This window comes from Marmota flaviventris, chromosome 9, assembly GCF_047511675.1.
Source record: "Marmota flaviventris isolate mMarFla1 chromosome 9, mMarFla1.hap1, whole genome shotgun sequence".
NCBI lineage: Eukaryota > Metazoa > Chordata > Mammalia > Rodentia > Sciuridae > Marmota > Marmota flaviventris.
Genome location: NC_092506.1, coordinates 3798986 through 3818389, shown reverse-complemented (window position 1 = coordinate 3818389; position 19404 = coordinate 3798986). Strand labels below are relative to the sequence as shown.

Sequence of the window (19404 nt, the reverse complement as noted above, 5' to 3'; positions counted from 1 at the left end):
TCGGCCCAGCACTGGAGTTGCTTGAAACTTGCAGTGGGACCTAATGATGCTGTGGTACAGCCGAGGGGGGAATTTCTTGCTTCCCACAGAGTGGAAGGGATTCTGACTAGTTTAGCGTGACATTGTAAGGGACTCACATGTGAAAAGTGAGCTCCCACATGTCTCTCTGGCCTTCTGCTTCAGCTGTTGCTGGAACATCTGGAATGCCTGGTCTCCAGACACGAGCGCTCTCTCAGGATGACAGTGGTGAAGAGACAGGCACAGTCTCCCGCAGGTGTGTCCAGTGAGGTGGAAGTGCTCAAAGCGCTGAAGTCACTGTTTGAACACCACAAAGCTCTGGATGAGAAGGTACTGTTAGCCCTGGACTGATGGTTCTGGATTTGCACATGAGCTATTGGGCAGGCTTCATCCTGTGTGTGCCAGTACGTTCATTCTGTTCTCATGCTATAGAGATGGCAGATAGCTTCTTGAATTCTAAGAGCTCGCTGGCCTAAGTGTCTTAACAGTGATTAGTTCTGTGTGTTAATTTTCTGTTAAGAATTAAATAAGCTGTTTATTTAGAGGCAGAATTTTACTGGGATTTCTCTCCCACTGAGCTACATCCCCAGCTATTTTTTTTTTTTTAATTTAAAGCCATTAAAAAGGAAGTTTTCTTGATAGTAATGGCAGTGAAAAACATGATAGGTCCTCTGTTGTACTCACTGACATTAGGGTGACTGTACTCTAAGAACAAAGTGAATGCATTGGCGCACACAGGAGCCCGTGCTCTGGTTTACAGGTGAGAGAACGACTGCGAGTGGCACTGGAGAGGTGCAGTCTCCTGGAAGAAGAGCTGGGAGCAACACACAAGGAGGTGAGCTGTGCCAGCACCGTGGTGCGTGGCCTCATCCTTTAGTCTGAAGAGGAGCATGGGGCCTGTCTAGTGGGAATCGGGTTTTATTCACTTCTCTGATTGAGGACCAGCGGCTGGGGTCGTGTGAGGACCAGGCCATGAGACTTGGTGCAATTGCAGGATCTCCAGTCCTCGTTGGTCCAGCAGATGCAGATTCTGATCCTGAGGCTGCCCTGGGTGCCATGGGGAGCGGCTGAGGGTCATGCTTTTCCAAAAGGCCTTTTGCTGCTGTCACTTTCCTTAGAGTCATCATGTTCTTGTATCTTTTTGGTTTCAGCTGATGATTCTAAAGGAGCAGAATAATCAGAAGAAAGTGGCGGCAGGGGGAGTGCCTGACGCAAGCCAGGAGCAGGAGAGCACGCCCAGCACCAATGGAAAGGCAAGTCCTGCGTTCCCTGCTGTGGCCACCGCATGCGGGGCTTCTGGGAGGCTGTTGCCAAAGTGCCACCACAGCTTGAGCAGCAGGAGGGCTGTGCTGCCCAGGAGAGTGCACAGGCCTCTCTCTCTCGTCTCTCTCTCTCTCTTTTTTTTTTTGCTGGGACTGAACTGGGATTTCTCTTCCACTGAGCTGCACCCTTAGCCATTGTTAGTTTTCATTTTATTTGAGGCAGGGTCTCACTGAGTTGCCCAGACTGGCCTTGCACGTGTGACCCTCCCACTTCAGCCTCCTGAGTAGCTGGGGCTACAGGCCTGTGCCTGGCTTGTAAATCGGTTTCGATGGTCCCTGTTTCCTAGAAGCATTTTATTTCACAGCACACCAAGCAAGGCTACTTAAGGGCGTGTGTCTTCCTGTAGAGATCTTCTGACGGCTCCTCCAGCCACGAGGAAGACCTGGCTAAAGTCATCGAGCTCCAGGAAGTCATAGACAAGCAATCACGGGAGCAGAGCCAGATGAAGGAGCGCCTGGCCACCCTCTCCAGCCATGTGGCGGAGCTGGAGGAGGATCTGGACACAGCTAGAAAGGATCTCATCAAGTCTGAGGAGATGAACACAAAACTGCAACGAGATGTCCGTGAAGTGAGTGGTGTTAGAAATGGCAGTGCTGCCGGCACCTTTGGGGCGTGTGGGACACTTGGTTTCTCTCTGCTTCTCCTAGTCCCTTCCAGCCTCGGGGCTGGTGTAGAGCAGCAGGGACGGAAAACAGCACTGTGTGCCTGGCGTCCACGGTGGGAGGGCCTCCTCTCTACGGCCAGTCTTGGCGTCCCTCACCCGACCCACTTCCTTTGGCCACTGCTTAGCCGGTGTGCGCAGGCACTGCTGGTTGTCTGCAACCGGCCGGGGAGGGCTGCGGACACTCCCTCCTCTCCCCACCTTCCCTCTGTCTCAGGAGGCCGGAGGCCAAACAGTGGTCCCACTTGGGTCACGTTGGGATCATCGTGTGAAAGCACATGCAGCTACACTAATTTCTGACAAACGTCTGTGTCTGTGCACCTGTGAGAAACCAGGGACTCTTATAAATCAAATGAGGGCTGGATACTCTGCTGTGCCACCTTTTGTCATTTCCTAACCTGCTCTTTGTGCCTGCACACGACCATCCGACCATCCTGACCCTTCAGTGTGGATGTAAGAACAGGGATCAGTGAGCAACTTCATGGAAGGGTTGAGAACAAAGGAAAATATTTGCTCATATTAGATCCTATTATATTTTGGCTACAGTAGAAGATTATGTGGCAGAAAGAGTAAAATTCTTTTTAGGTTTTTTTTATTTCTTAATTTTTGGTCAGTCCTGGGTATTGGGAGTTGAACCCAGGTGCTCTCTACTGCTGTCCTCTGTTCTTTTCATTTTTATTTTGAAACAGGGTCTCGCTAAGTGCCAGACTGACCTCCTACTTCAGCCTCCCAAATTGCTGGGATTGTAGGCTTGTGCCACTGTGTCTGGCAAGACCTATCTTTTAAAGACTTTGTCATCATTAGTGACTTAGTAAACAGGGAAGGACCTAAAAACGGTGAGTTTGTTGGCGGTATTGTGTGAATAAAATTGTGGTCCTGGTCTCAGCATTGGGCAGTGTGTAGGATTCATTTTGCTACACACTTTGGGTGGTTGCGTCCAGTTAAATTAGCCTGTGATCTCTGTTTGCATTTGACAACACGGTTGGATTTTGTAACTACAGAGTTTACTAGAGGTTTTATCCGTCTAGTAAAAGATGGAGAAGGAAGGCTGTGTGTGGCTTGACGCAGACGCTTTCCTCATCTGCCTTCCTCCCTCTGAAATGTCTCTGTAGGCCATGGCCCAGAAGGAGGACATGGAGGAGAGAATCACGACCCTTGAGAAACGCTACCTCGCTGCACAGCGTGAAGCCACATCTGTGCATGACCTCAATGATAAGCTTGAAAACGAAATCGCAAACAAAGACTCTCTGCATCGGCAGGTAATGGGTTTCACAGGCCTTCGTCTGGCTTTAATTATTAATGAAGATAAAGGTATTTTTCCTAAGTTTCATGTTGAAAATATAAAGTCCAAATATTACTTTTCATCATCTTACAATATTGCGATCAAGAGGGAGGGTTATTGCAGCCTACGAGGAACTGAGGCTTCACCACTTCATGGAGCTGCTTGATTCTGCTGTTCCCATGACAAGCTGACCTGGTGCTTGCGAGCTCATCTCGTAGGAAAGGAGCAGAGTGTTGGACAAGTCCAAGGCTCTGGCTACCAGTTGATAACAGGGGTTGCTGGCAAACTTAAAAGTGAAGTGCTTAGAATCAGTGTCTCCTGTAGTTTGAAAACCTTATTTACTCCTGTTTCTCTGTAGTCCCAGGGAACTGAGAGCTAACCAGAAAATCCTGCATCAGTGTTCTTGAAAATAAAGTATCCGGTATTTAATAAGGAGCATTGTTTAACCAAAAATAAAATATTAGGCTGTTATTAAAAGGGATATTTGGAATAACTTTTACCAGGCTATGCTAGTGTGATATATTTTGAGGGTTTAAAGCATGTACGTATGTCCATACGAAGAAGATGTGGACAGATGTTAGCTGCTTAGCAGCTAAAAACTTTTAGGTGTTTTAAAAAATTTCTTCTATGTTCAAGTTTTTAGAGTTAGGAGGTTTTTTTTTTTTTTTTTTTTTAAAACCTTTGTTCCATTTATTCTATTTTTTATGTGGTGCTGAGGATCAAACCCAGGGCCCCCCACATGCTAGGTGAGCGCTCTACCGCTGAACCACAACCCCAGCCCCAAGAAGATTTTTAAAAAAGAAGAAGAAATGTGCCTTTAGAAACTCAGCTGAGCAGCTCGTCTGGCTCACGAGAGCCCTGGGCCACACACAGGCCGTTTGTGGCAGGAGGCATGGCCTCCAGGTGTGGGCTGGTTGCTTTTGGCGAGGTTGGTACTAACCCCTCTCACCTTGATTTGTCACTGAGAATGAGGGGGCTCTTAGAGAAAACTTGTTTTCCTTAAGGTCAGGGACCTTCATTTGTTCTTAAAAAATCACTTTCTTAAGAAAATAGCATGGGGCTGGGGATGTGGCTCAAGCGGTAGCGCGCTCACCTGGCATGCGTGCGGCCCGGGTTCGATCCTCGGCACCACATACAAACAAAGATGTGTGTCCGCCGAAAACTAAAAAATAAATATTAAAATTCTCTCTCTCTCCTTAAAAAAAAGAAAAGAAAATAGCAAATAGGTTGTCAAGGGGAGTTTGGGGCTTGGAGGTCAAACCTGATAAGCAGGGCCAGAGAAGCCCGGCCTGAGCGGGCCACCTGAGCAGCCGGCGTTCCCTCAACAGCCCAGTCTGCCGAGTGGTGACAGAAAGCACTAGACGATTCCCACGTCCTGACGCTGGGCTCTCTTCCACAGACAGAGGATAAAAACCGGCAGTTGCAGGAGCGCCTGGAGCTGGCGGAGCAGAAGCTGCAGCAGACCCTCAGGAAGGCTGAGACGCTTCCGGAGGTGGAAGCGGAGCTGGCCCAGAGGGTGGCGGCACTCTCCAAGGTGTGCGGGTGGCTCTGGTCCCATGGCAGGACTGTAGCTGTCAGTCAGTGCAACTGGACCCATGTGTAGCTCAGATTTGCTCTCAGTGCCTTGCCTGGACGGGATGCCTTTTAAATGTCAAACCTGTCCTCCTTTGTCATCTCCTGAACCTCCCTCCAGTTCCTTCAGGTACATACCACATAGGCTAGAGGTTTTCATAAAAGAGGATCATTTTTTCTCAGAAAAAGAAAAATGCCATTCTCTTTAAAGACAGACTTGTCAAACTTTTAATTTTATTCTTTTGGAATAAAAGTACAGTTTTTTGTTTGTTTTTGAGGTGGGGTCTCATTGTGTTGTGCAGGCTAGCCCTGAACTCCTAGCTCAAGTGATCCTCGTGCCTTGACCTCCCAAGTACCTGGAGCTATAGCCACGGGCCACCATGCCTGTCTTTAAAAATGACTTTTTGATGGATGTGGTGCCTGTAATCCCAGCAACTCAGGAAGCTGAGGCAGGAGGATCACAAGATTAAAGCTAGCCTCAGCAACTTAGCAAGACCCTGTCTCAAATGGAAAAATAAAAAGAGCTGTAAATATACTTAGTGGTTAAATGCCCCTGAGTTCAATCCCCAGTACCAAAAAAAAAAAAAAAAAGTTTTTTGAGTAGCAGCCATTCCTCTGTTGACCAGTTCTTGGCGAGACAGATGCAGGAGCACTCCCTGCCCTTGGTTCTCAGGTCCCTGGGAGAAGCAGGCAGTGAAGAGGCTGCTCCAGAGTGATGTAGTAGGTGCTCAACTCAGGCATTCACACAGGCCCTGGGAGGCCTCCTTGCCAGACCCCCGGCCTTCCTGGGGGTAGGAAGTACTTAGTGCTGCAGGGCAGGAAGCACCAGCCAGCCTTCTTGTCCCCTGGCAGGGATCCTACTCGCCTTGGCTAGGAGGCAGTCTCCTACTGGGGAGAGGTGGGGAGAGGGGTCCTTGGACAGAGGTGCAGTGTCCTGTTGCTGAGGCAATCTTGAGGCAGGCGGGTGGCAGCCATATTTGCCTGCCTGTCCCATGAAGCAAGAGTATTGGCCCACTGTGACCACCTGGTTCCCTTGATGATCCCCTTTTAAATTCTCGGTTTCTTCTCTTCCTGCTTTCTTTCCTGTCCTTGTCGGCTTTGTAGTCTGACCCTTTGTCTTCTGGGAGCTCTGCTGCTAAGGAAGCTAAAGTGTTGGAACTTACTTCCAAGCTTAGGAAGGTAGACGTGTGCCTTGCTCCTTCCCGTGCTTGCTGCTTTCTGCTTTACGTGCTGACTGACCAGCAGTCTGAGGATGGGGAAGTCACGGGTCGCTGAGGTCAGGCACGTGGTGGGGGGCACTGAGCCGTCGTCAGCACCGCGGGCTTCAGAGACAGCGCTCAGGGCCGGTTGTCTCATGGTTAGCCCCCGCAGCCGCGGGGCCGCGGGGACAGTGTGCACAGGGTGTGCCTCGCGTGAGGCCGCCCCACCGAGCATGCCACGCTTGCTGCTGTTGCTGCAGTGGGACACAGCATGCCACCCACAGAGGTGCGTGTGCGACACTCACGGCGTCTCTGACAGGCTGAAGAGAGACACGGTAACATCGAAGAAAGGCTGCGGCAGATGGAGGCGCAGCTGGAGGAGAAGAATCAGGAGCTGCAGCGGGTGCGTACACGCTAGAGCCGCGAGGGGCGCAGAGGCTGCCTGCTGATGTGTGCAGCCTGGCTGGCAGCAGGAGCCTGTGCCCACAGGCAGGTCTGCGGAGGCAGACTCTGCTTCTCTCGCCCACAGGGAACTGCTCCAGGCACATGTGGGCTTCATGGGAGTCCCTCAAAGCTGTGTGCTAGCTGGGGGTGCCTTGAAGTGTAGAGCCAGGTCCCCATCCAAGGTGAGACACACCTGCTCAGGGTGTGACACTGAAGTCCCCAGTTCAGGTCAGGAGCCTGACCTCTGTCCCAAATCCCGGGTTATCATTCGCCACCCAATGGTAGTTGCCGGGGCAAGAGGAACACCGAGATGGCCTGTGGTGAGAGCGCTAGGACACAGTGCCGCAGAGGTGTGTCTCTGAGTCCTGAGTTTTCCTGGAACTGGGCGGGGGGCGGGGGCGGTGCGTGTAGGGCAAGGTCAGGACACAGGAGGCCTGAGTTCAGGCTGGATTCTACCTGTGTAAGTGAGTGGAGGAGGCACGGACATCTGAGTGTCGAGCCGATGCACCTCACCTCAGCCAACTTTCTGACATTAATTTAAGGCAGTTAGGTTTTATTTTCCCAAAATTCTGTGTTCGTGGCCGTGCGCTTTAGAGCATTGAAGAGCTTCCAGGAGATGGTTTTAATGCCTGCCTAAAGGTTGCATCCTCCCGCCACTCAACGTGCACACTTTGATCCCATGGGCAGAGTGACATTATGTATTAGAGGACATACATCATTACTGTCAAAACCAGTTCATGAAGTTGTGAAGGATAGACTTTGGGATCGAAATAATTCTACCAGTTAAAAATAAACATTAAGCTGTTTTTACTTTAAAAATACTCAGATGTTATTAGATGCCGTGGTCGACACCTGTGATCCCAATGACTTGGGGGCTTAGGGTCTCAGGTTTAAGGCCAGATCAGCAATCTGTCGAGGCCCAGTCTCAAGATAAAAAGGGTTGAGGAGGTATCTCATTGGTAAAGCATGCCTGGGTTTAATCCAACCCACCCCACCCACCCGCCAAAAGTTAGATGCTAACAGGAAACAAGCATCTACCAAAAAGGAATCTCAGGTATTCTGTATCCTGTGTGATGTGTCCTCCTTTAGATAAGGACTGTTGCTCTATGTGAGGCACATTGTGAGGGCTGTATATTTAAGATTTGTCCCTGAGTTTTCCATATCCATGAGTTGTTCTGATCGGCACATGGAAGTCCACAGGATTGGTAGCCGGAAGGAGCAGCTGGAGCGTGATAGCAAGTGAATGGCTCACGTTGGTCCTTGGTACTTTTAAAGTAATGCTCCTACCTCTGCTCAAAGTCTCAGGTCTTTGTTGGTCCTATTTTAGGCGAGACAGAGAGAAAAAATGAATGAAGAACATAACAAACGTCTCTCAGACACTGTTGACAAGCTCCTTTCAGAATCCAACGAGAGGCTGCAGCTCCATCTGAAGGAGAGGATGGCTGCGCTGGAGGACAAGGTGGGTGCTGGGCAGGCCCTGCAGGGCCTCCCTTCCAGAGCAGCCATTACCCTCTTCTCCAGGAGAAGGCAGTGGGGCTGGGGGTTCTGCTGTGGGGGGAGGGCACGGCAGTCTCCGGGCTGCACACAGCCTTACTCAAGCATGAGTGGCAAGTTGTCTGTCTCTCTGACTCCAGGACACGAGTAGGTGAGCAGTTTCTATAAAGGGCCTGATGGTGAGCATTTTAGGCTCATTTTAGTAATCGAGAATAATTTAGTAAAATAACGTCACACTAGTTAGTAATCAGCACAGAAGCAGCCGCGGACAGCTCACAGGTGAACGGTGCATCTTTTTTCTAATTGGCTTGTATAGGCCTGCACTGCCATCTCACTGAGCCCCACCTCTCTCCTCTGCTCTTCTGTGGAAGTTGATCTGGTCTTGTTCATACACACAACGCATGGCGTAGTAGGAGAGATGGAATCAACTAAAACCAGACGCTCCCATCCCAGGCCCCGCCTTCCATCTCCTCACCCGCTTGGAAGGAGGTCTCAGCCCTGCCTCTGGGGCTCACATCTCCCAGGAGCTGTTCCCTGCGTCTCCAGCTGAGCTGGGATTGGGTGTGCTGGTGGGCATGTGCATCCCTGGAAGTGCAGCTGGGAAGTGTCCCTAGACTGGCACTCAGCTGGGTCATGCAATTTGAAAGGATCAGTGGTGATTACTCCTCATTAGGGGACACGTTTATTTTACACAAAACTAGTTACAAAATACATTATTAGATGCCGCACAGAATGGCTCATTTTAAGGTAGAGGAATGTTTTTAGCTTTGTTCTAATTTTACATTTGAAACTTAACTTCAGGTTTCAATTGACCAGTACATTGCACAGCCTCGTAGTCGGTATAAACTAGTTTATCTGATTAAAGTGAACTTGCCCATGAACCTGGCTAAGAGCCTACCTACATTTAGCAGCTGGGTCAGTAAAGGAGGGCATTTACATGGCGAGAAGGATTATCAGGTGCATCCAGCCCTGGGCCTGGGCACTGCTCCCTGGCACACCCAGCAGTTCCTTCCTTTCCTGTGCTGCTGCACCTGTAGTGTGTCACCCGGGACATTTTAAAGTCTCAACTGATGGATGCTCTCTCTTTCAGAATTCTCTACTGCGAGAAGTTGAAAATGCAAAAAAGCAATTAGAAGAAACGCAACATGATAAGGTACTTAAATGCTCTGATTCATTGAGAAACCCGTTAAGAGCTGAATTGAGTAACTGTTATCACAGATATGTGGTGCAAGTTGAGAGAAGCTTAGCTTACAGCTCTCCTAGGCTACTAACAGAAGATGTGTGCCTTTGTATTTGAGATACAAGTGTATGAGGCTAATATATTAGCAGAGACCTTTCATCAGGAACAGAGCTGTTGCTGGGTATGGTAGCACATGCCCAGAATCCCAGCAACTCAGGAGGCTGAGGCAGGAGGGTTGTAAGTTTGGGGCTAGCTTCTGCAACTTAGTGAGACCCTGTCTGAAAAGATAAAATAAAATGAGTTGGGAACATAGCTCAGTGGTTTAGTGCCCGTGGGTAAATTCAGCCTCTAGAACCAAAAAGAAAATAAAAATATACAGTGTGGGCTGGGGTTGTGGCTAAGGGTAGAGTCCTTGCCTAGCACCTGTGAGGCACTAGGTTCGATCATCAGCACCACATTAAGAAAATAAAGGTATTGTATCTGTCTACAACTAAAAAAATTAAAAAATAAAAAGTGCTGTTAGGGCTGGGGCCAACTTAGTGGCAGCACATTGCCCAGTGTGCTCCAGGCCCTGGGTCCATCCCCAGCACTGAAGCAAACCAGCCGACCACACTGCTGTCCAGCAGAAATACAATGTAAACCACTTATGTGATTTTCAACTTTTTAGAATCCACGTTCAAAAAAGTATAAATAAACATGTAAGAGTAATTTATTTAATAGTGTGAGAATATCACGATTTTGTTTATCAATGGAAAACATCAGTGAGCTACTTATGTTCGTCTCATGTTCCGGCTTTGAATTCTGGACCCCACGAGCACAGCAGGTCAGTTGGGGCTGTGTTTTGAGGGCTCCATGGTCACCTGCAGTCAGTGGCCACTGTGTGGCAGTGCAGAACTGGAAGTGAGAGAAGGCCTGCAGGGGTGGCCAGCTGAGTCCTGGATGCCCTGCTCCCTCCTGGGAGTCCTGCTCTTTCTCCTCAACCCTCCTCTGATGGTCTGCTGTTTATCCCCTGTGTGACTTTGTAGTCACTGAGCATCACTTTCTATTCGTTAGGGTTTACCTCACAGGCCATCTCCGCATTCACATTTACTGTGGGGCTCATGGAGAAAATTTTCCCCGAAGGAAAATTGTTGTAACTAGTAATTTAGCCCGTTAGGGTTATGTTTGATATCTGAGCACATTTGTTGCAAATAGTTTGAAAACCTGAAAGACATCCTTGCAATGTGAGTCCCTGACTGTTTTATAGGACCAGCTCGTCTTGAACATCGAGGCCTTGAGGGCTGAACTAGACCAGATGAGGCTGAGAGGTGCTTCACTTCATCATGGGTATGGTATCGACAGACCTGCAAGTGTGTTCTAGCCTGTCCTGGCCTGTAGGTCGCCGAGCTGGGTGTAGCGCCAGCCTCACTGCAGGAAATGGGTGGCTTAGTAGCAGCAAGAGTGCAGAGGGACTGTGTCTCCAGAGGTGGGGCTTGAGCCAGGAGACACGGCCCTAGCAAACCTGGACACACAGGAGGTGGTTTGGAAGGTGGGGAATGCCTGGTTCGTCTTTGGGCATATTAGGTGCCTCAGGGAGGGCGGCACTGATGGTGTGGGGACCGGAGGACAGAGCCCAGGGTAAGAGGTGAAGCACTGCTTTCCCCGGAGCAGAAGCCATTCACACAGGGAGACACGGCCGAGGGAGGAGCTGATCCAGCCAGAGCTTGGGTTCTTTGACCTTCGCGGGTTTGGTGGAGCATTTCTGTTTATTTATTTATTTTGGTACTGGGAATTGAACCCAGTGTCACTCTACCATTGTACTACATCCCCAGCCACTTTTATTTTATTTATTATTTAAAAAAAAATGTTTTTAGACGTTGGTGGGCCTACGTGCCTCACACATGCTAGTCAAGTGCTCTACCACTGAGCCACAACCCCAGCCCCAACCACTTTTATTTTTTGAGACAGGGTCTTGCTAAGTTGCTTAGGGCCTCACTAAGTTACTGAGGCTGGCTTCAAATTTGTGATCCTCCTGCCTCAGCCTCCTGAGCCACGGGGATTATAGGTGTGCGCCACTGTGCCAGCTGGAGCTCTACTTGTTTTGAGGCACTGAAGTTGTGAGATACAGTCATTTTAAAAGCACTTGAGATAGGACTTTGCTTTGGCCGGTAGAGGACTGGGTCACCTGTCTTGGGAATGACCCCAGTAAAGTGCTCAGCACACAGAGCTTCTTGTCTTTTTCTTTCTTGTCATTCAGAGGCAGTCTGATTAAGAGTACCTTTTTTTGGTCGTTGTTTCTTTGAGGAAAATGGTCATTGAGTGAAAGTTAAACCTCAGCTAAAGTTTCTGAAGCGGTCAACTGGTGTCAGGCAGGTGCAGGAGACAGCACAGTGGTGGTGTAGGGGGAGCGCAGAGCCTGGTGGGCGTTCCTGCACTTGCAGACATCAGGCATCGTGTACTATGGCCTGGCCCACAAGACACGATCAGACAGAGCCAGAGCGCGCTGTGTGAAAACCAGGGGCTGGACATCCAGGATGAGGGCCTCCTACCCACAGAGGGACGTGCTGTGGCCACAACAGGAGTCGCGGAGAGGTGCTGTTACTGGTTGGAGCCAGTCAGGGGTGTCTGGTGCCCACACGACTCTCGGGAGGCCACTGTGTGTGTGCCGCTTTCTGGAACAACAGAGGGAAGCAAAGAGGTGGACAGGCAGTAGAGTTGGGCAGTAGAGCAGGCAGTGTTTCAAGATGGAGAAGGGTGCCTGTGTTTGACATGGGAAAGAAGATGGGGAGAGGACATGTTTGCTCGGGAGCTCAAGGGGCCAGGCAAGATAGACCGCCTCACACTGAAGAGGCGAGGCAGAGAGGGTCCCGCTGTCCCTGGAGGCTGGCCTGCAGAGTCCACACCTGTCAGCTTAGAGAGGAGCAGTCACAGTGGGTATGGTTGGGCCAGGAGGAGGGGTAGGAGAGTGAGCTGAGAGTGCCTGCCCGGGGAGTGCCAGGCCCCAGGGCTTCCCCAGGGGCCTGGGAAGTGCCTGCTGTGGGCTGTGTGGAGGGGAAGGTGAGCCAGGAGAAGGGCATCGTGATTAGGAGGCGCGGTGGCTCCCCAGGATCTGCGTGCCACCTAGAACCGCCGGCAGATTGCCTGCAGAAGGCCTGCAAAGAAGGAGCAGGCTGATGGTCAGGAGCGAGGGAGCAGGTGAGAAGTAGCTGCAGGGTTCGACGTCTTGCCAGGACGTAAAGCAGGGAGAGGCTGTGAGCCCTGAGAGGAGCTGGCCTGCCTTTCACGCCCTGTCTGCAGGGCTGCTAGAGGGTCCTGAGGCTCGCCTGCATGACTTCCTGTGAGCAGATCTTTGCCTCTGAAGGATTTCTGAAATGAAGGCACAATGCCTTTGTTTGACAAGGATCCAGAGGTTCCCAGGATGCAGGCTCCGGGCTGCTGCAGTGAAGGCGGTGGTGGACTCTGCCTGGTTGACCCCTGATGCTCCCTCCTCCTCCTCAGGCCTTGGCCAGTGGGCACAGCGGGTCTCTTAGCTGCTTCACCCAGTCACCCAGCCTGCTCCTTCCTGAGGACTCTGCAGCCCAGGGTGTTGGTTTTGTCACCGGACCTGCATACAGGTCTGGAAACAGACACACAGCAGGCTAGGCCACACAGATGTGCAGCCAGGGCCTCCCAGGAACGCTTGTGTCTGACAGCTGTCACACCATGGATCTTGGCATGATTGGGGAAGCCACAGAGCACTACAAGGCCAGACTGGTATCCAGGTGCACCTCTTGCCAGCTGTGGGAAAGTACGGTGGAAATGCAGCCCCGCGACCTTGCGCTGGAGAGGGGTTCTCTCTGCAGACAGAGGCTGGAGGCCTGTCTTCCTCCATGCCAGTGGCCTCTGTGTGGGTTTTCCTGTGGTGATTGACGTTTTCCACACGAGGCCTGAAAGACTGGGGTGGAAATGCTGGCTGGGAGCAGGCAGCATGTAGCTCTGAGGGCACACCAGGGAGGTGCCTGCCTCAGTCCGCCTGCTGACGCCTTGCGTTCTGACAGGGGCGGGTCTGCTTGTCGAGAGGTGCTTGCTAGGTCCCTCCTCTAACACCCTCCTTTGTTTCCTGTTTCAGCCGCCCCCACCTGGGCAGTGTCCCAGACTTCAGGTTCCCTGTGGCAGATGGGCACACAGATGCCTACAGCAGCAGTGCAGTGTTACGGCGCCCCCAGAAAGGCCGGCTGGCAGCGCTGCGGGACGAACCTTCCAAGGCAAGGCCTGGTGGGCGTGCCTCTGCTCGCAGGGGCGCCTGCTTGTCCTGAACCGGAGCTCTCCATAGGTCTCTCTCTCCCTTTTCCTGCCCCACTTTCCTCTTTCTGGCTAAGAGTCTACTTTTAAGTCCCTTGTGCCCTTTTTCTTTCTTTTTAAATATTTTTTGGTTGTTGGTATATCTTTATTTTTTATTTATTTATATGTGGTGCTGAGAATTGAACCCAGGGCCTCACGCATGCTAAGCTAGCGCTCTGCCACTGAGCCCCAGCCCCCACCCCCCCCTCCCTTTTTTTTTTTTTTAAGAAAAAAACAATCTACTTGCAAGCACAGTGCTGATGCTTGCCAGTTGAAGGGTGATTGAGAGTTAAAGGGTGCACTTGTGTTTCTGGTAGTGTGATGCCTGGGGTGATGGATTCACAAGAGAAAAGGGGTACCTTGGCTCATGGTCTTGGGACTTTTAGTCCTTGGTCCTTGGCCCTTGGCCCTGTGGCTTTGGGTGAGGGGCACATCACAGCAGGAGCGTGTTGGAGCAAAGCCACTCACCTCAGGAACTGAAAAGGAAGGGCCAGGTTCCCTCAGTCTCCGTGGAGGGCAGCCCCCAGTTCCTGAGTTCCTCCCACCCAGCCCACCTCCCAGAGGCTCCTCCACTGTCCAGTCCACCAAGCTGGGGGGCCCACACCTTCATCCTGTGGTCTGTCGCACAGCCTGCATCTGGGAACTGCTGGTAGTTGAGCACCACTTCCATGGACCCTCGACACAGGGCTGCTGTGTGCACAGACAGGCCCAGTGCCTGTGCCAGGTCATAGCCCAGTGGGGACATGCAGGAAAAAGAGAGGTGTGGCGGTGTTGGCCTTGCTGTGTGCGGGTCAGTGCAGAGCCCAGCGGCTCAAGACAGTGAGCATGTCTTGCTCAGTTGTGGGGCCAGGCACAGCCTGGCAGGATGGCCTCAGCTTGGGAGCACGTGTGGTCACAGGTTGCTGTCTCTCCAGGCGTGCCCACACAGCAATGGGCAGAGGCCTCAGGCCCCTGCTGTGTGCACCCTGGGTCCTCAGAGCACCTTGCTGGTCCCCTCAGAGCCCATGCTCTTTCATGTTGTGGGAATCTCACGTCATCGCTTCCCACTTTGCTTTCCTCATTCCAGTGAGCTACTGAGTCCTGCCCTCACTTGGGGGTGGTAGGAATCATCCTCCACCTCCCGCAGAGAGGAGCAGTGGAGAGAGTGGGCGTGTTCCTGAATTGTGCCAGCATGCTGGTGGCATGGGCCAGAAGCAGGGCGGGGAGCCAGGCTCTCCTGAGTTGTAGAGTGAGAAAAGGAATTCTAAATAGCATAGCCAGGGGACTGTCACCAGGGCTGTGGAGGAGGAGGAAGCAGAGGGGTCCTCCTGATGTGTCATTAACACCTGCAAGGTCTGCTGAAGGGTTGGGTACAGTGAGGGAATGAGGAGACACACGTGTCCCAGGGTCTGGGCTGCAGCACTGGGAAGGACGGGATCTATTTCTCAGGTGAGAAAAGCTGCAGGTTTCTGGGGAGGCTAAGTCGAGCCTTGTGGAATTCAGGCTGACAGACCTGTCCTGCGTCCAGGAGGAAGTGTGGGGCAGGCCATTGCGTACAGCCTGGAGCCCAAGAGAACAGTCTAGAAGTAGAGAGAAAAAGTTAGGGGCTGGAGCTGGGGCTCAGGGGTAGAGCTCCTGCCTAGCATGTATGAGGCCCTGGTATCCTGAGCACCATATATAAAAACAAATAAGGGTATTCTGTCCACCTACAACTAAAAATATTTAGCAAAAAAAAAAGACCTTAGGTATCATGAGCAAACAGCTGGTAGAGAGAAGGCATGAGACGAGGAGGCTCTCAGGTTGCGTCACTATCAGGGATGGACCATGGCGTGCTCCAGAACGACAGGTTGAGCAGGAGCTTCATGGGACAGAGTGGCTCAACAGGTGGGGGTGCCCCTCACCACCTTGCAGGCTCCAGGGTGGGAGGGGTGGGGCAGTAGAAGAGGCTAGCTGGGGAAGCTTCACTTCAGTGGGGCACAGTGGACTGGGGCCACCAGGACTTGGGGATAAAGGTCTCATGGCTTCTGTTTGGCGTTTTCAGATGGGAGTGAGAGAGAACTTCCTGATGCTGATGGGGTGATCCAGAGGGAGGGCGCAGTGACGGCACATGTGTCTGGGTGGGGACAATACTTCAGAGGAGGGTGGCAAGGGAGGGGTCTGGGCTTTGTGTCCGGGGCTGGAGTGTGTGTATGGGGATGACGTCATCACACAGAGGGGCATGACATGCCCCGTGCACATGCTTATCCTATGTTCTGGCCGCAAGAGCCTTTTCTAGGTTTTCCGGAGAAAACCCCACCCTCTGCCTCACCATAGCCTGGGTGCTGGGAAATGGCACCTGCAGGGCTTGCTCCTTTCCCCCGGGGTTCTTCCCTCCTTGTGCTTTCCCAGTGCTCCTTAGCACCCCCTTCAGAAAGAGGAGGATCCCTGGGAACTCAGATCCACTCTGTCATTGATGCCACTTGTGAAGTGTGAAGGCTGCTGACTGTACCCAGCTGCTGAGCCTTTAGATCATTTTCTTCCCATAAGCCGTTTGGGTCATTGATACCACTGTGCTCTTAACTTTCAGTGTCTGACTCCAGCATCTGCCACTTGTGGGTCGTCATAGAAACACCCCCCACCACACACACACACCTGGACCTTAGTAGCACCAGGCAGTCTAGGGAACAGGGTGTCCTCTTGCTCCCCGTTTCTGTGCCATGGGCATGACTTATTGTTCCAAACAGTTTTCGTCCTCCATAGGTTTTTACATTTCTGTTGAGTGTCTTTCAAGTTCCTTGATGAGTGTGGTTGCCCTCGGTCTGCTGAGCTTCACTTTTCTTGCTTACAGGTACAGACTCTCAATGAGCAGGATTGGGAGCGTGCCCAGCAAGCCAGCGTCTTGGCAAATGTGGCACAAGCATTTGAGAGTGACCTTGATGTGTCTGATGGGGAAGATGACAGGGACACTCTGCTCAGCTCAGTCGACCTGTTATCACCCAGCGGGCAGGCTGATGCCCAGACGCTGGCCATGATGCTTCAGGAGCAGCTGGACGCCATCAACAAGGAGATCAGGTGTGTGAGGGAGCTCGTCAGCTCAGAAAAGCCAGGGAAGTTGGGACTGGCATCTTGTAGGTATTCCGCTTTAAGAATTTAAGTTGTAGCCTGGCTTGCTTGCTGTGGGAGGTGAACGTATTAAATCTCTTCCCCAGATACCCATGAAGCACCTGGAGAGAGCCGGGGTGCAGGGTGCTCAGTGCCCCTTGGTGGGGGTCCTGAACCGGTCTGCTCCCCTGCTGTGCAGGAGTGTACCTGAGGTATAGATCTGCAGTTGTGCAGGGGCTGGGTGTGCCCCGGGGAGGGAGGGACTGGAGCCTTCAGTGGACAGGACCAGCTGGTGCCTTCTGTTGCCTCACGCCAGGCAACAGGGGCACTGGGCAGGAGCAAAGGCAGAGGGTGAGGCTGGTCGTGAGAAGCCTCTCCAGCCTTCATGTCCCTGAACTCGGGATACCTCAGTGCTGAGCAGGTGCGGGTGCCCATCCTGTCGCCAGCAGGCAGTGGAGGGCTTGAGGTTGTGCATTCCCACTCCTTGCCTTTCCCTGTGTTGAGTTGCACAGCACATGAGGTCGAGGTTCAGTGGCACCCTGAGGTACACCATTAGTGTCTCATCACACATCAAGTTAGTGGTGGCAGCAGGAAGTTTACAACCCAGCGGCTGGAGTGGAGTCCAGGAACTGTCCCTGATGATGATGCTCACAGGGCCCTCTCCGGGGCTCAGCAGTGTCAGGGCCCACAGCCTGGCCTGGATTGAGATGGAGAGCAGCATGTGGCCCTGTTGGGGAGGGGTGGTATCCTCTTGGGTGGTGGCTGTCCTACTGCCTGGACACTGGGCTGCCTGTGGTCCGGACACAGACCAGCCTGCAGGTGTCGTGTTCAAGACCAAAGGGCTCAGGAAGAAGAGCGCCACCCTGGCAGGAAGCGAGAAAGGAGAGTGGCCTCGACCTGGCAGGAAGTGTGAAAGGAGAGTGGCCCTTACCTTTAATTCTTCACAGCGTGCTGCTGGGTAAAAGTGACTGTTCTCTCACTACAGGTCGCCCTGGTGTAAATGCTAAGGTCTCTCCACTGACTTGTAGATTTCCTTCTGTTGATAGTGACTTTTCTTAGGATACCTAAGAGAACTTGACTCTGGAAGGGTTACTGTAAGGTTTCTGTGTTAGCATAGTCTGGTACTAAAATTGCTACTCCCTCATGCACAGTGCTGTAGAAGAGAAGAACGTTAATCTTCACTTCCACATTAGTGTAGCCTGAGACAATGACACAGATCCAGGAACCCACACAAGGCTGATAGAGAGGTCCATTAGGCAGTGGTCATGTTCAAATTCAGACTTGAAAAGCCCAGCCTGTTCTTGTTTAGTCTGGTGGGTTAAATGTTGGGGACTCTCATTGCCTTGGGCACCAGTTCTTTTGATCAGACTTCCTGACTTCAGTGAGGGTGCGTGTGGATAAATGGACAGCTTCCCTCTGGGGACAGGGAGGTAAGAGCTGTGGAGTCCAACTGTCTCAATTAGGGACCGCCACAGAAAACGTCACCAGCCAGCCTCCTCCAGAATTGTGGAGTGGATAAGTCAAATGACCCGTGGTGCCACTAGAACCAATCTAACAAGACTCAGTGGAGATTTACCTTTCCTTGCTCTAAATCCAGTATGTTAAAAAAGATAAAAAAGTAGAGGATTCTGCTGGAGCCCCTTCCGACTGGTGGTGGCTTGCAGTCATCAGCGTATGAGCAGAGTTTTCTTTTTTTTTTTAAAGAGAGAGAGAGAGGGAGAATTTTTTTTAATATTTATTTTTTAGTTATTGGCAGACACAACATCTTTGTTTGTATGTGGTGCTGAGGATCGAACCCGGGCCGCACACATGCCAGGCAAGCGCGCTACCACTTGAGCCACATCCCCAGCCCATGAGCAGAGTTTTCATCTGACTGTTTGCTAATAGAGGGAGGTGACCACTTTTGTTTTTGTTTTAGGTTGATACAGGAAGAAAAGGAAAACACAGAGCAGCGGGCAGAGGAGATCGAGAGTCGAGTCGGCAGTGGAAGCTTGGACAACCTTGGTCGTTTTAGATCAATGAGCTCCATTCCCCCCTACCCTGCTTCCTCCCTCGCTGGCTCCTCCCCCCCAGGCAGTGGGCGCTCCACCCCAAGAAGGGTCCCTCACAGCCCCGCTCGGGAGGTGGACAGGCTGGGCGTCATGACGCTGGTGAGTGGGGCCTTCCGGGCTGCCCGCCCTAGCGCACCTGTGTGGCTGTTGCTGGCTGTGCATTTGCCTCTTGTACGGCAAAGGAGGTCGGGTATGATTGTCACCCTAAGTGGTTCAGGATTTTTCAAACTAACCTAGTACTCAGTCATTCAGCTTTACCGAGTGACTTTAATATTGGGTGGCCAGTTAGCCAGCCATCGTGTGTTGGTGTGACACTGGGCATGGGCTTTGTACAAGGCGGACAAAAAGGCACTTGTCCAGCTCTGGAGGTCAGACAGTTAACAAGAAAGAGGAGCGCAAGAGCCCAGCATGGAGCCACCATGCATAGCACGAGGTTGTGACTGCCTTCTGCTTTCCAAGATGTAGGTGGGCACCTTCTGTCAACAGCTGGCTCCCTTCTGTCCTGGAGGTGCAGGGACCTTGTGCTGTTGGCAACACTCATAGACCTGAAGAGCGTTAGTGGCTCTCCTGTCACCTGGGTTGCCTGAGGCCTTGCTTCTTTGTGGCACTTGCACAGTTTTCCTGTTGCCGGCCTTTCCATTTCAGTTGCCCTGGGAGCCAGCAAGTGGTTAGCCAGTGGTGGGCTAAGTGGCAGCCTGACTGGTGGTGTTTGACACAGCTTGCACACTCTGCAGCCCTGACTAGTTAGGGACATTTTAAACTCCCTGACAGCCTCATCCGTGGTTCTTCTCAGCTTTCCCAGGCGGCTTGTGGCCTGCCTC

At 51.9% G+C, this 19404-nt stretch overlaps 1 protein-coding gene across 4 annotated transcripts in view; it reads left to right on the top strand.

Annotated features, from left to right (window-relative positions):
• Ppfia1 (PTPRF interacting protein alpha 1) overlaps window positions 1-19404 on the top strand; it is an 89315-nt gene that overhangs the window by 36435 nt on the left and 33476 nt on the right. For all 4 annotated transcript variants that reach the window (XM_071615970.1, XM_027944216.3, XM_071615969.1 and 1 more), the window contains exons 4-16: window positions 184-348; window positions 779-853; window positions 1170-1271; window positions 1688-1909; window positions 3115-3261; window positions 4684-4818; window positions 6375-6458; window positions 7827-7958; window positions 9084-9146; window positions 10420-10499; window positions 13261-13396; window positions 16279-16502; window positions 18451-18682. In XM_071615970.1, coding sequence (XP_071472071.1) covers window positions 184-348; window positions 779-853; window positions 1170-1271; window positions 1688-1909; window positions 3115-3261; window positions 4684-4818; window positions 6375-6458; window positions 7827-7958; window positions 9084-9146; window positions 10420-10499; window positions 13261-13396; window positions 16279-16502; window positions 18451-18682 — 1797 coding nt within the window. The remainder of the gene's footprint in view (window positions 1-183; window positions 349-778; window positions 854-1169; window positions 1272-1687; window positions 1910-3114; window positions 3262-4683; window positions 4819-6374; window positions 6459-7826; window positions 7959-9083; window positions 9147-10419; window positions 10500-13260; window positions 13397-16278; window positions 16503-18450; window positions 18683-19404) is intronic.